This window comes from Ornithodoros turicata, chromosome 9, assembly GCF_037126465.1.
Source record: "Ornithodoros turicata isolate Travis chromosome 9, ASM3712646v1, whole genome shotgun sequence".
Taxonomy (NCBI): domain Eukaryota; kingdom Metazoa; phylum Arthropoda; class Arachnida; order Ixodida; family Argasidae; genus Ornithodoros; species Ornithodoros turicata.
This window is the reverse complement of record NC_088209.1, coordinates 10488066-10501368: the sequence shown is the minus strand read 5'-3', so window position 1 is coordinate 10501368 and position 13303 is coordinate 10488066. Positions and strand designations below refer to the sequence as shown.

At 43.4% G+C, this 13303-nt stretch overlaps 1 protein-coding gene and 1 non-coding gene across 2 annotated transcripts in view; one reads left to right on the top strand and one right to left on the bottom strand.

Moving 5' to 3' along the window:
- LOC135369299 (uncharacterized) overlaps positions 1–9784 on the bottom strand; it is a 53692-nt gene extending 43908 nt beyond the window's left edge. The window contains exons 1-4 of the mRNA XM_064602897.1: positions 9607–9784; positions 5090–5256; positions 2635–2703; positions 2378–2520 (exon numbers count right to left, since the gene is read on the bottom strand). Of these exons, the coding sequence (XP_064458967.1) occupies positions 2378–2520; positions 2635–2703; positions 5090–5256; positions 9607–9685 (458 nt within the window). The 5' untranslated portion in view covers positions 9686–9784. The remainder of the gene's footprint in view (positions 1–2377; positions 2521–2634; positions 2704–5089; positions 5257–9606) is intronic.
- On the top strand, positions 4101–4173 carry Trnat-ggu (transfer RNA threonine (anticodon GGU)). Its single transcript has one exon. It is a non-coding gene; the product is annotated as a tRNA-Thr (tRNA).
- Positions 9785–13303: the final 3519 nt, after the last annotated feature.

Sequence of the window (13303 nt, the reverse complement as noted above, 5' to 3'; positions counted from 1 at the left end):
TTCTTTTAGAAACCAACATTTTTTACCTTTCACTGAATCGACAAGCAAGAACACTCCACACACTCGTTAAAAACCTAAGCGCAGGGCAGTACATAAAAAGGTGGTTTAGGATTCACCACACTGACAACTGACAACAGTTGCTTATGTTGCTTTCCCCCAGTTCAGAGTTGTGTGTTGTATTGTCTCTTTATGTGCTGCCCTGTACTGGAGTTTTTAGCGACTTTAATGCAGGACCAAACCGATTTTGAGTGTCCAGATTTTAACATGGTTCGACAAGAACACATGTGACTTACTTGTGAATATAGTCGCTCATAGGTTCGCGCTGCCCACGGAGTTCAAAATATGCTACCTTTTATGCAGTCGTATTGAGGCACAGAAGTTGGAAATCTTCGTGGGTTGTAATGCACCCGTACTGCAATCATTAGGCATTGCTTTCGAGCTCCTAGCAGCACAAGCATTCGATCTCCTTCGTGATTATGACACACGAGCCGCACCGGCACACTAAACAACAAGTGCGCATTATATATGAGGACACGAAATTTAAAGAGAACGTTAACGTGTTCGCTGATAGTGTGCGCTAAAAAGCACATCGCTTACCAGTCTGTCGAAGATAGGCGACTGATGGTGTTTGCTTCATCTGTGCCTGATGTTCGTCGAACTTTGACTTCGGCTCGCATGCGCGGCACCGGCGACGTTTCGAAAGCAAGGCTCCCGAACTGTGCAGCACACAGAATTTCCTTTTTGCTCGTAGAAAGGTCAGAGAAAAGTTCCGAGCTCGAAGTCCCCGCATTTCTTGCATCGGCGTCCATTTTGAAGATCGCTTCCCGGATGCCGCTCTGACTAACTCACTAACAACAGAACTTCTGGCCCGGGCACCTAATGAACATTAGTCGCATGCTAGCGTCACGCACCCGAAAATTGGGGAATCCACTACAAAGTGGCTAGATTTCGGCCCCGATTGCGTGAGTTGAGGAGGAAAAGTCAAGCCGGTTTTCAGTTCCCCGTTTGGCAAACTTTGCTGCCGCACACAGCCAAAATATTTCGCGTGTGGCTTGGAGGCATATTATACCTTCGTAATAGATGCAAATCAAAGATTTGTCGAACGACGAAGGTCAGGGTCCTTTTCATTTACGTTGCTGATTAAGCGTTTCGGAAGAAATGCAATTGCAACACAGCATTGACATTGCTTGCAAAACATTGCATCAACAATGTAAACGCCACATTACCTCAGTGTAACATATTCAATATTGCTTCAGTAACATCATCGCAATATTAGCTTTACGCAATCTTTGAGACCTAGCATGAACATTGAAGCAATTATATAAGTATATATTGCTACAACGACGAATGTGGGCATGAGACATCGCTGCAACACTTGAACGTTGAGGTAACATTGATGCAACATTTTGTCCTATCTGGGCATATACTTCTTCGTAAGTGCCCTCAAAGGTCTCTTCACCTTTCTGAATACCATAACACTTCGATCCTTATTGTGAAGGGGCTCATTATTTCATTCACCGCATCACCACTAGCAATGGGTTAGAGTATCGCCCCTGGCGATAACTCCCCAGTCAACATCTTGTAATAAACTTGTTGTTGTTGTTGTTGTTGTTATTTAACATGTTGTTCATCGACTAAGGTAAATACATAAATTCAGGACTCTGAATTGCCTCCGTTAAACTAAGAAACAATCAAAGCGAAACGGTGTTACTTCTAGACTTGGAATATTGGAGCTTCATGTGGTTGTTTTGTCGCGCCCCTTGGCCGCTGGCCAAGTAGGCTTGGGAGCGCCGATTTTAAAAAGAAATAAACAAACGTGATTGGTGGGTTCGCAGTTTTTAGCAATGGGATTCGGATTCGCAGATCTCGAATCCCTGCCTAGGATTCGTGGATTCGGTTGGCACATCCCTACTTTTTAAGAGATGTCTGATTTCATGTGTCCACAGAGCAGCACGTCATGTGCGGCCTCCTTTCTTACTGGGCGAGTGTGTTATACTACATCAAAGGGAACTATTGGTAACAAAGTTTGCAAGGGCTGAGGTACACAAAGAAGACCTCGAAGTACAACTTCCACTTCGCACTCGGCTGAGGGACGCGCGCCGGGGAGATTTCTTCTTAGGCCATTTTATCTGAGAACCTTCCCTATGGGAAAGTTTCATCCAGGGACATTTTGTACTACATCCCTCAGACAGAGGGAAATATTAGTAACAATAGATGAATACGTTACAAGCAACAGCAACAGCTTGCTCCTTTTGTCTGCACTTATAGTCCCACTGATGTACCTCGACAACTGTGAAAACTCAAGAAAATAAACAATGGCTGCGCTTCTGTTTTCCCCGTTGGGAAAGCAACAACTCTATAAAATATAAAACCTCACCCAAGCAATATGATCACTATGTCGGCTGCACTCGCTGCAGCATTGCCATTCACGATTTGCTGAATACTCTTCACGGTGTTATTGAAGTCTTCACTCCGAACATTATAATACGTCCCAAGCTTCCTCTGTTCATGCTCTGTCAACTAAAAAACGCAAGGTGATATCAGATATGTTTTAAAATGGTTTCAATTGGAAAAAAAGGCAAGTTGATATCAGATGTGTTTTAAAATAGAAGCAAGACATGTAATTTTACGTACCGCATATGTCCCACTGCACTTCAATTTAATGTCGCACATTGGATAATCTTCTCTGTACATGAACACCAGCTGAAACCATCGGAATCTTATGTCGGCTTATTACGTTTGTCTCTTGTTATATGAATATGGCTAGCACACAACGGGGATCTGCGATAGGGTTTACCCAAATAAAGCTTCATCTTCTGCAAACGAAGTGTTCATCCTGAACATTTCTAAAGATGGTTGTGTCAAAGACCAGTCTTATGAATTTCCCCATATACTCTTCTATGTTCAAAACGGTGTTACTGTTCGTAGTTGTTGTTTACCACATGCAGCTGATGGTCGAGGCTGTACAGGATGGGGCTTGATGCTCGACCTTCCAATTGGATCGCAGGTTATTTTGTAGTTGTCTGTTCGTAAAAACTCGCATAAGTTGACTTCTTTTGTAGGCGCTTTACACCAACAGGGCGAAGAAAACGTTTATGCTTCGAGCATTTTCCAAGCAGAAGGTATCCGGAAATCTGACAGTTAGGATCTACTTGTGGGAAGTAAGTTCCGGGGAATTAATTTGAAGATTCATGGATAGAACATCACATGTTTCACATATAATGAACGGCTGTACGCCGAAATAAGTGTTTTAAAACAAAACCTTAAAAAAGTCACGCTTAAAATTCTACTCTTCTGAATTCATTTTCTGAAATAAAGTGCTTAAAGGTACACGCCCTCAAAATAAACGCCGTTGAAATAAATCATGGTTAGGCTTAGCAAGGTAATGTTGCGTATGATAGTTTATGGGTGACACGATGTTCTTTTCGGAGGAACATGTTATTATGATGTTGCTTATTCATGTTGGTATTATTATCAAGTATATTTCTTCAAACAACAACTTTGGATTTCGAAATACCCAGTTTAAAAGTGATGAGGACGACGCGGGTATAAATACAGGACACACACGCTTGACCTTTGAACCCGCCGAGAGCTGATCTGTGAACGAGGATGATAATGAGATAACTGATGTTCTGAGGCTGGAACAACATGGAAGGCACAATCACATACAAGGCCTCAATTTGCCTAAGAAATTAACGATGAAAGATGAAAGTCACTGAAAAGATTAGCCAGCTGTAAGAGTCGAACCCAAATCTTCTGGATTGCCGGTCCAGGGCTCTACTAATTCAGCTAAGCTAACACACCTTCTCAGCCACTTCCAAGGTGCGTCATCTGAAGGGACAAACCAGTCACTCTCTCTCACTCATCCTCCTTTCACTCTTACATTTTTGCACACTCATACACACATTCATACGACAGGGATCGACGCAAGCGGCAATTGTTGAACATGAGATAACTGATGTTCTAAGGCTGGAACAACATAGAAGGGATAATCACATACAAGGCCTCAAGTTGCCTAAGAAATTAACGATGGAAGATGAAAGTCACTGAAAAGGTTAGCCAGCTGTAGGATTCGAACCTGGAAGCCGCTGAGAAGGCGTGCTAGCTTAGCTCAATTGGTAGAGCCCTGGACCGGTAATCCAGAAGATGTGGGTTCGAGTCCTACAGCTGGCTAACCTTTACAGTGACTTTCATCTTTCATCGTTAATTTCTTAGGCAACTTGAGGCCATGTATGTGATTGTCCCTTCTATGTTGTTCCAGCCTCAGAACATCAGTTATCTCATGTTCAACAATTGCCGCTTGCGTCGATCCCTGTCGTATGAATGTGTGTATGAGTGAGCAAAAATGTAAGAGTGAAAGGAGGATGAGTGAGAGAGAGTGACTGGTTTGTCCCTTCAGATGACGCACCCTGGAAGTCGCTGAGAAGGCGTGTTAGCTTAGCTCAATTGGTAGAGCCCTGGACCGGTAATCCAGAAGATGTGGGTTCGAGTCCTACAGCTGGCTAACCTTTTCAGTGACTTTCATCTTTCATCGAGGATGATAAGCTTGGAGGGGGGCAGAAGATGTTATGGCGGTGTTGTGGACGGATTGTGCGGCGACGGTCATTCGCACAGCATGTTATGCCAGAGAGATAGAGAGAGATAAAGCCTGCCAGCATACACGACCAATAAAGTTTGCCAGCCGCCCAATCGGAAAACATCCCCCCACTTTGTTGAAAACGTTGGCCACGGGTCACATACAGAGAGACAACCGACTTCCGGTATAGCGAAATCCTCATTCACAGTTCTAGCACTGGCTAGCCCCAAGCGCGATGAGCGCACTATTTTCCGCGGCGGCGGAAGAACCGTCGGTTTTCCACCAATCAGGGACGGTGCATTTTAAAGATTTATTTCGAAGTGTTTATTCCTCAAAATTTTGTTTTTCCAAGTTTATTTCGAGAGCGTGGATTTTCTCCTGGTTTATGCTGAAGAGTTTATTTTGAAAGTTCGTTATTTAAGAGATTCATCTTTGAACGTTTTATTTTTCCATGATTTATTTGGGCGTCATCCCTAATGAACTGATGGCGTACGGGCAGCCTCAAGTACGTACAGCGTTCAGTATGCTCTGTGAATACAAGTACAGCTCCGTAATGTTGGAGGGCATGACTACACTTCGTTGCAATGAACGAAAATGCTGGTCGCCGATGAAGAATATATTTATCGGCCTCCAGGCGTACATTGTACTCCAGGGATCAGACTCTCGAACGGGAACATGGTCTGAAATAGCATAAACGCATTAGAAATTACTACGTACACTGAATCATAACATATGCGCAGTAAATATTTCAGTGTTCATTAATAAGTTTGATCACTTGGTTATTTGACGCTTTCGTCCCTCAATGGCAGGGCTGCGTCTACTTCTTGTCTTGGGTAAGGGGGACAAAACAAAAAGCAACACTGAAGCTTCCTTAGTTTAATATGAAAAAGCTTTGGCGTGAGGGACCGCGCTTCACCAGGTACAAGATGTGAAATTCACGTATATAAAATTTATACAACGTGTACCCAAAAAACGTGTCATTTAATTATAATTAAAAAAAACTACGCCACCTAGAATCATGATCTTAACGCCATATGTTCTTATTAGGATCTTGCCACCTCCTGATGTGAGTGTCATGTAGATATATACAGGGTGTCCCAGCTAAGTGTATACAGATTTTTTAAAAATATATGTAAAACTTTTTCCAAGATGAAATCAATTGCAATATAGCATACGCTGAATGGCACTCCCTCGGAGGGCATTAGCAAAGTCTAAAGGCAATGTCCACATTAACTTTCATTAATTAACTTGTTAATTATAAAAGCTACAAAGTTGTCCCAATGAGAACATCTGTTCCTTTCGGTCACCTGTTATTGTAGCCGTTTCCAGAACAAAAATTCGTTCGATAGGTCGCCCGCAAAAAATTCGTGACGGAACGTCATTCTTTTTCTTTATTTTGTTCATTGCACTTCTTAGAAGACGCGTCTTTCCTTCATCCCCAATATGAGAGGGAGAAAGAGCACACTATCGCCTCTCGCGTCCTAGAAAGAGATTAAAAGGAAACAGAACATTTCTATCCAAGATAAGGCCAGTTCCGATAGAGTCACTCGATACATTTGTTTTTGTTTTGTTTCCGCAAGTTCAAGCTCATCTTCGACGTATGAGGCGGCACTGTGCTCCTTCCCCCTCTCACGTTGGGGTTGAAGAAAATACGCGTCTGCGAAGATGCGCAATGAACGAGAATAAAGAAAAAAACGCCATTCCTTCACTAATTTTTTGCGGGCGATCTATGGAACGGATTTTTGTTCTGCAAACGGCTACGATATCAGGTGACCGAAAGGAAGAGATGTTCTCATTGGGACAACTTTGTACCTTTTATAATTAACAAGTTAATTAATGAAAATTAATTAAGGCATTGCCTTTGGACTTTGCTAATGCCCTCCTAGGGAGTGCCCTTCAGCATATGCTATATTGCAATTGATTTCATCTTGGAAAAAGTGTTATATATATTTAAAAAAATCTGTATACACTGAGCTGGGACACCCTGTATGTAAATATTTGCGAACTCAACTTGGAAATTTGCCAAGTGAAGGTCACTGTTTTACCACACCAATGTGAAGAGCGTGCCGAATTCACTCAAATTCATGATAAGTGACAGAGATATTCATGAGCTATTCCATCGAAAAAAAATAGCCGAACATCATGCCTTTCGGAGCACCGAACTATTACGCGTGATGACTTTTCGAGCGCAGTCGCTCACAGTCCGACGAAAGGAGGTTCCAAAGCCAGCCCACAGAGTGAGAATAGAAAAAGTGACAGTTCCTCTAATTGGGAGAGGGAAAGCATTATCCCAGGGAAAGTCGTAAGCGATAGGCCCTGCCTGTGTTATCTCTATATGCGATGCCGGGGTGGGCTGGGTTTTCAACCTCCTTTTGTCGGACTGACAAAGATTGCGCTGAAAAATTCATCGTGCGCTATTCAATGGGAGCTCCGTAGAGCATGATGTTCGGCTATTTTTTTCCGATGGGATAGCTCCTGAATATCCCTGTCAATTATCATTAATGTAAATTAGACACGCCCTTCACATTGGTGGGGTAAAAAAGTGACCTTTACTTGGCAAATTTCTGACTTAAGCTCGCAAAAATTTACATAATTAAACTTACGTTACACGACACTCACATCAGGAGGTGGCAGAACCCCAATAAGAACAAATGCCGTTGACAGCATGACTCTAGGTAGTGTAGTTTTTTTTAAATTATAATTCAATGACACGATTTCTGAGACAGCCTATAGAGTTTACCATACACAGACACGACAAAAAGTGGGGAGGGGGGGGTACACACTCAAAAAGAATACAAAACAGAAACAACTGGAAAGCTACCAGTTTTATTACTGTTTGAGTGTTTGAGGTCAACGCAGTGGGAAAAGAGAAAGGCAGAACCTCTCATAATGGACACCAAGGTCATGGTGACGCATCTTCGCGGAAGGCAACCTCCAAAAGTGTGAGAAATAGGTGGGATTGTCTGGATAGAGGGGTAGACTGCGTGTGTGTCATTCATTTTTACCTTTGTTTGACAAAGCACGTGTGCTGCCCCTCCCCTTGTACATACTCCTCTCTCATTCTTTGGGATTGTCTTGGGTCACCATGATATCCCATTCCTGTTGAAGACAGCGCCGCTGTCGAAACGTCGAATACTCCCTCTTAGTTTTTAATAAAGTCCCCCTTTTATACCTTGTCCTGTAGAAGCACTGTCTCCACTTCTGATCCTTATTCAATATATATTTGTAGGTCAAAGAGGTCAATATATAAGACGGCTACGAAGTTGAATAACAGTAGAATAATAAGACGTGGACAACAGATTACAGGAAAGTTAACAAAAACTAGTTAGCTAATTCCTTAACTAACAAAAACAAAAACTAACAAAAGAACAGTTCTTTTTTAATCTATGTGTTAAACTACCCGTTGAATAAATTAGTTTTTGTGAACTTTCCTGTAATATGCCGTCCACGTCTTATTATTTTACTTTTATATATATTTTTATCTGTACTTACTGGGTTAGCACTGCGGCCTCCAGAGGTGTTGCTAACACCCTGGAACATTGATGTCTTGCAGAGACACAGTGTTTGTGCGACCCAAGAGCGTGTCGCATCCCTGTCGCAACCGAAGGGCCATATATGTAAGTCTCAAAAGTCACCACACCACCATTGGACAGCTGTTTCAGCCTTATTGGGCCTTCGTCAGCGGTGCGTAGGTGGGCGTCGTTTGAGCGAGTGGCGTTGGAAGGTCACGTGGAACGTGATGTCCTCCCGTCAGGGTGAGAAACTCACCTCTCAAAGCCCAGTGCGCACCCAGCGAAGTATTAAGGGAAGAAAATTAGCAGATGCTTTTTGGCTGCACGTTGAACACATGTTTATAAGTCCGAAACGTCGCCACACCAGCATTGGACAGCTGCTTCGGCCTTATGGGCCTTCATCAGCAAGGCGTAGGTGGGCGACGTTATTTACATAGGTTGAGGTAAAAATATTATCAAACGGCCACGAAGTTTTACAGAAGTTGCAGAAAAAGACGCGGAAACAGATTTTGCGGAAGTTACAAACACTAGTTTATTGCGTAGGGTGACGTTAAAAAGTAAAATGGGCAAGGGGTCGATGTTTGGACAGTGACCGTATTCGTCAGGACAAAAGACCATTTTGTTAAAGAGAAAAGAGAAAGAGCTCACTATCGGCTCTTGAGTCCTAGGAAAACACCAAAAGAAAACAGAAAATGCAACCCAAGATAAGTGCAGTACCGATAGCGTCCCGCAATGCTCATCTTCCACGGATGAGGCGGCACTGTGCTCCTTGACCGTCCAACCCGTCCAAGCAAAGTTCCCGTGATGGTGCATTATTAATGTTTTTTTTCTTTTTTTTTTTCAGGTTTCCTAGCCTGCTGGAAAAGAATCGCGATTGCATTTTTTCTTTTGAATTTGATACGTTATTTTCGATTTAAAATTGGTTTTTGCTCCGTTTCAATAAACGGGACATAGCCTCTTGAATCATTCCGCGATAGATCAGCAGCCTATGATACGCGCGAACGTGCGACCGTAGGAGACAGCGCTCTCATTTTCTCGTTGTTTTGGTTTCGTCACTGGTCATCCTCTTCCATTTGCAGAGCCATTGCTTAACGTGCACCGTGCCTACTCGGTGACAGTGTAACATGGGTCCCTAATCCTACTGGACCGACTGTCTACTCTAGGGCCACATGGTACTCACCTGTCACATAGAACTACCCTACTCGGCTGTAGGATGAGGAACGCACCCATTTTGCCAGCCACTTGATAGTAATCACATCTTTCGTTTATCACATGTTTTAGGAAGCGTAAAGACGTTCCAATCTGCTAAAGCGAAAGAGAAAGGGCCCCTCTCCACTGACGCAATGGCTTGACCGGCGCTCAAAAGTGTGTTAAAAATGTTATGCGCTTGTTGCTTGAGCGCAACATGCAAAACATTTACTTGGTCATTTCGTCCGCCCTTCGTCCGTTCCCACACTCAACTTATAAGGCTGTGTTCTACACTAAGCTGCGAATTCGACATAAACAAATGCCACCTACCGATAGCAGAAGCTCCGTTGAATGCAGGCTCGAGGTTGCATATCAAAAAGTAAAGGAACTGTAGCATGGAAAGCTTCATGACTGCACTCGATTAAACTGCACGATGTAGTCGTAGCTTCTAGACCGGGTTTGCGTTTGAAACCGGTGGCGCCTGCAGAACGGCCGCCTTTTTATTCGGAACAAGTGGTGAGTATTTCGAGTCATTAAATATATCCCAGTTGTAAAAACGCAAGCTGCGTCCTGCGTGAACGCTTTGGCCTACCTTTCTCTTCTTTATTTTTTTTAATAGGAAGACTATGTGGCGAAGACACGAGAAGCGTTTTTTTTACAGGCTCACGAACAGCTTGTTTTCCATGCTGTTCATTAAGTATAAGTCTTCGCAAATATGGTCGTGCTTCAACCAACGGGTGTTACGTGCTATGGGTTCTTTTAATGTATCAAAAGCGTTCAAATATAGAAAGAGGGCAGAACGCACAGATGCCGCTTTCGCTGTGTTTCGTCCTCTCTCCATATTTTACCGCTTTTAAATATGACACTGCCACAATACTGTATCGATATGCCCCAGCTGTTCCGCGAGAGGGAGGGGTGGCGTTTTCTTCTACTTATGTTTTCATTTTTCTTTTCTGTAAGGGCCATTCATTTAGCGGCTCTTGATGAGAATACCAGAATTCGTCGGATGATAAGCTGCAGAAGGGCTAGTTCCGCTGCAGGGGCAACAACATCCACCGCGACAATGATCTTAACGTGGTTTGGCCGAATCTCCTTAATTGTCCCAGGGATCTCAGAAGTGGGGAATTGAGATAGCTTTAAAAGGGGGTGCTTCGGAGCGTTCGGTGAAAAAATTGCTGCACATCGTAGCTGGTGCAAAACACCAGCAGTATATCAGCCATCAACTTTGTTTCTTTCTCGTGTGGCGCATTATGCCTCAAATAAGTGAGCAATCAAGCCGATACAGGATTGTCGAAACGTAGAAAACACGGCGAGTCAAACGAATGACGCGTACATATATATCGTATTTGCACGGTCCCCCACTTTGTTCAACATTTTAGGCCATATACCCTCACTAGCCCTTACTTAGACCACACCTAAAAGCTTTCCTGTACGTGTGTACCGTTTAAGGAAGGTGTGTGTGTGTGAAAGTGACATGCAGTAGCTCACAGGTGAAGCACATTTTGACAAAACTTTATTTTAAGTAAAGCTGTTAAAACACTGCAAAAGTCACCAGCGTATACACTTTACGCACGCGGAGCATTGCGACAAGACAATGAGGGTACGGCGCTTGTCAAGGGATAGACAATGACTCGATAGTAATGTTCATAATATCACAACGGTATATTGTCGAACTGTTGAACTTCTAGAAATAATATCGCAATCTGAAACACCAGTTACTTATGTTCCTGGATGATACATCTTCAACTCCCGTGGGCTGACTCTAAGTCCAGAAATGCAAAATACCAAGTGAAAATAATTTGCGAACAAATTTCAATAGATACTAAGCGTCCAAAAGAGCTGTCGAATATACTACCGTTTTGGTAGCATGCCTGCATGCTTATAGTGCCTTGCAAGTGACATACAGAAAGCCAGATAGTAACGCTGTGTTCATCACACCACAGTCCAATATTTGTCAGTTGAACATTGTTATAAGAGAGAAACTGATGTTCTGAGGCTGGAACAACATAGAAGGGACAGATACAAACAAAACCTCAAATTGCCTAAGAAATCAACGATGAAAGATGAAAGTCACTGAAAAGCTTAGCCAGCTGTAGGGATCGAACCCACATCTTCTCGATTACCGGTCCAGGGTTCTACCAATTGAGCTAAGCTAACACGCCTGTCCAGCGACTTTCGGGGTGCGTCATCTGAAGGGACGACAAACCAGCCACTCACTCTCACTCACCCTCCTTTCACTCTAACATTTTTTGCTCACTCATACACACATTCATGCGACGGAAATCGACGCAAGCGGCACCTTTTGAACGAGAGAGAAACTGATGTTCTGAGGCTGGAACAACATAGAAGGGACAGATACAAACCAAGCCTCAAATTGCCTAAGAAATCAACGATGAAAGATGAAAGTCACTGAAAAGGTTAGCCAGCTGTACGGGTCGAACCCACATGTTCTGGTTTACCAGTCCAGGGCTCTACCAATTGAGCTAAGCTAACACGCCTCTCCAGCGACTTTCGGGGTGCGTCATCTGAAGGGACGACAAACCAGCCACTCACTCTCACTCACCCTCCTTTCACTCTTCCATTTTTTGCTCGCTCATACACACATTCATACGACGGAAATAGACGCAAGCGGCACCTTTTGAACGAGAGAGAAACTGATGTTCTGAGGCTGGAACACCATAGAAGGGAGAGATACAAACAAAGCCTCAAATTGCCTAAGAAGTCAACGATGAAAGATGATTGGTAGATCAATTGGTAGAGCCCTGGACCGGTAATCCAGAAGATGTGGTTTCGATCCCTACAGCTGGCTAACCTTTTCAGTGACTTTCATCTTTCATCGTTGATTTCTTAGGCAGTTTGAGGCTTTGTTTGTATCTGTCCCTTCTATGTTGTTCCAGCCTCAGAACATCAGTTTCTCTCTTGTACAAAAGGTGCCGCTTGCGTCTATCCCTGTCGTATGAATGTGTGTATGAGTGTGCATAAATGTAAGAGTGAAAGGAGGATGAGTGAGAGAGAGTGACTGGTTTGTCCCTTCAGAGGACGCACCCTGGAATTCGCTGAGAAGGCGTGTTAGCTTAGCTCAATTGGTAGAGCCCTGGACCGGCAATCCAGAAGATGTAAGTTCGAGTCCTACAGCTGGCTAACCTTTTCAGTGACTTTCATCTTTCATCATCTTTCAACCTTGTTATGTTCAGCTGACAAATTTCGACTAATGTAAATTTACCCTTTGAAAAAACGACACCAAGGGTCATGCATAAGGGACACACCTTTATGTGTCATTCATTCGTCAAATGATCCGAACGTCCTGGTCGCACACCTGCCAACCTGACAAACTCAAAATTCGGGAGACTGCCTGCTGTGCGACTGGAGAGAGGGGACACATTAATCTTGTGCATTTGAAATAGTACTGCCACTGTATTGCAATTCCTCTATGCCATAAGTAGCCACTATCTGGTGGAGCTGTGAGACGCTACCACTGCTTCCGTCAACCGCAATTGCGAAGACTCATCATTTCAGGACACTGCATTTCATGCAGCCGTACCCATTTCAGCGATGATGGCAAATTCCTAACCTAACCTTCCTAAAACCTCCTAAGGAATAGCGTAAGCACTTTTATGTGTGCTGTCTTCGAACCACCGCCTTCGAGGTCACGTGATAATTGTATGGAAGTGAGGAGACGGAGATTTGATAGGTGGTGCATTGTGGTTATTCTAGTTGATCAAAACTGTATAGGAGGCATGAAAATACTCTCAACAGCTAGAAAGTAGAGAACCAGAGCCACTGTAGTTTGGAGGGGGGGGGGGGGTTGGATATATTTATTAGACGAAAAGGGGGAAAAAAGGGGGAAAGATCGGCCAAACGGGACGTCGGCCTGCTATTCCGGAAATAAGTAAATAAATAAAATTAAGAAATAAGGATAAACTAACAAAGGATGAAAGAAGGATGAGATAGATTAAAGACAAAGATGACACAAAAAAATGACAGAAACTATTACTAACAAACGGTGAAAGAATGATGAGATGGATCA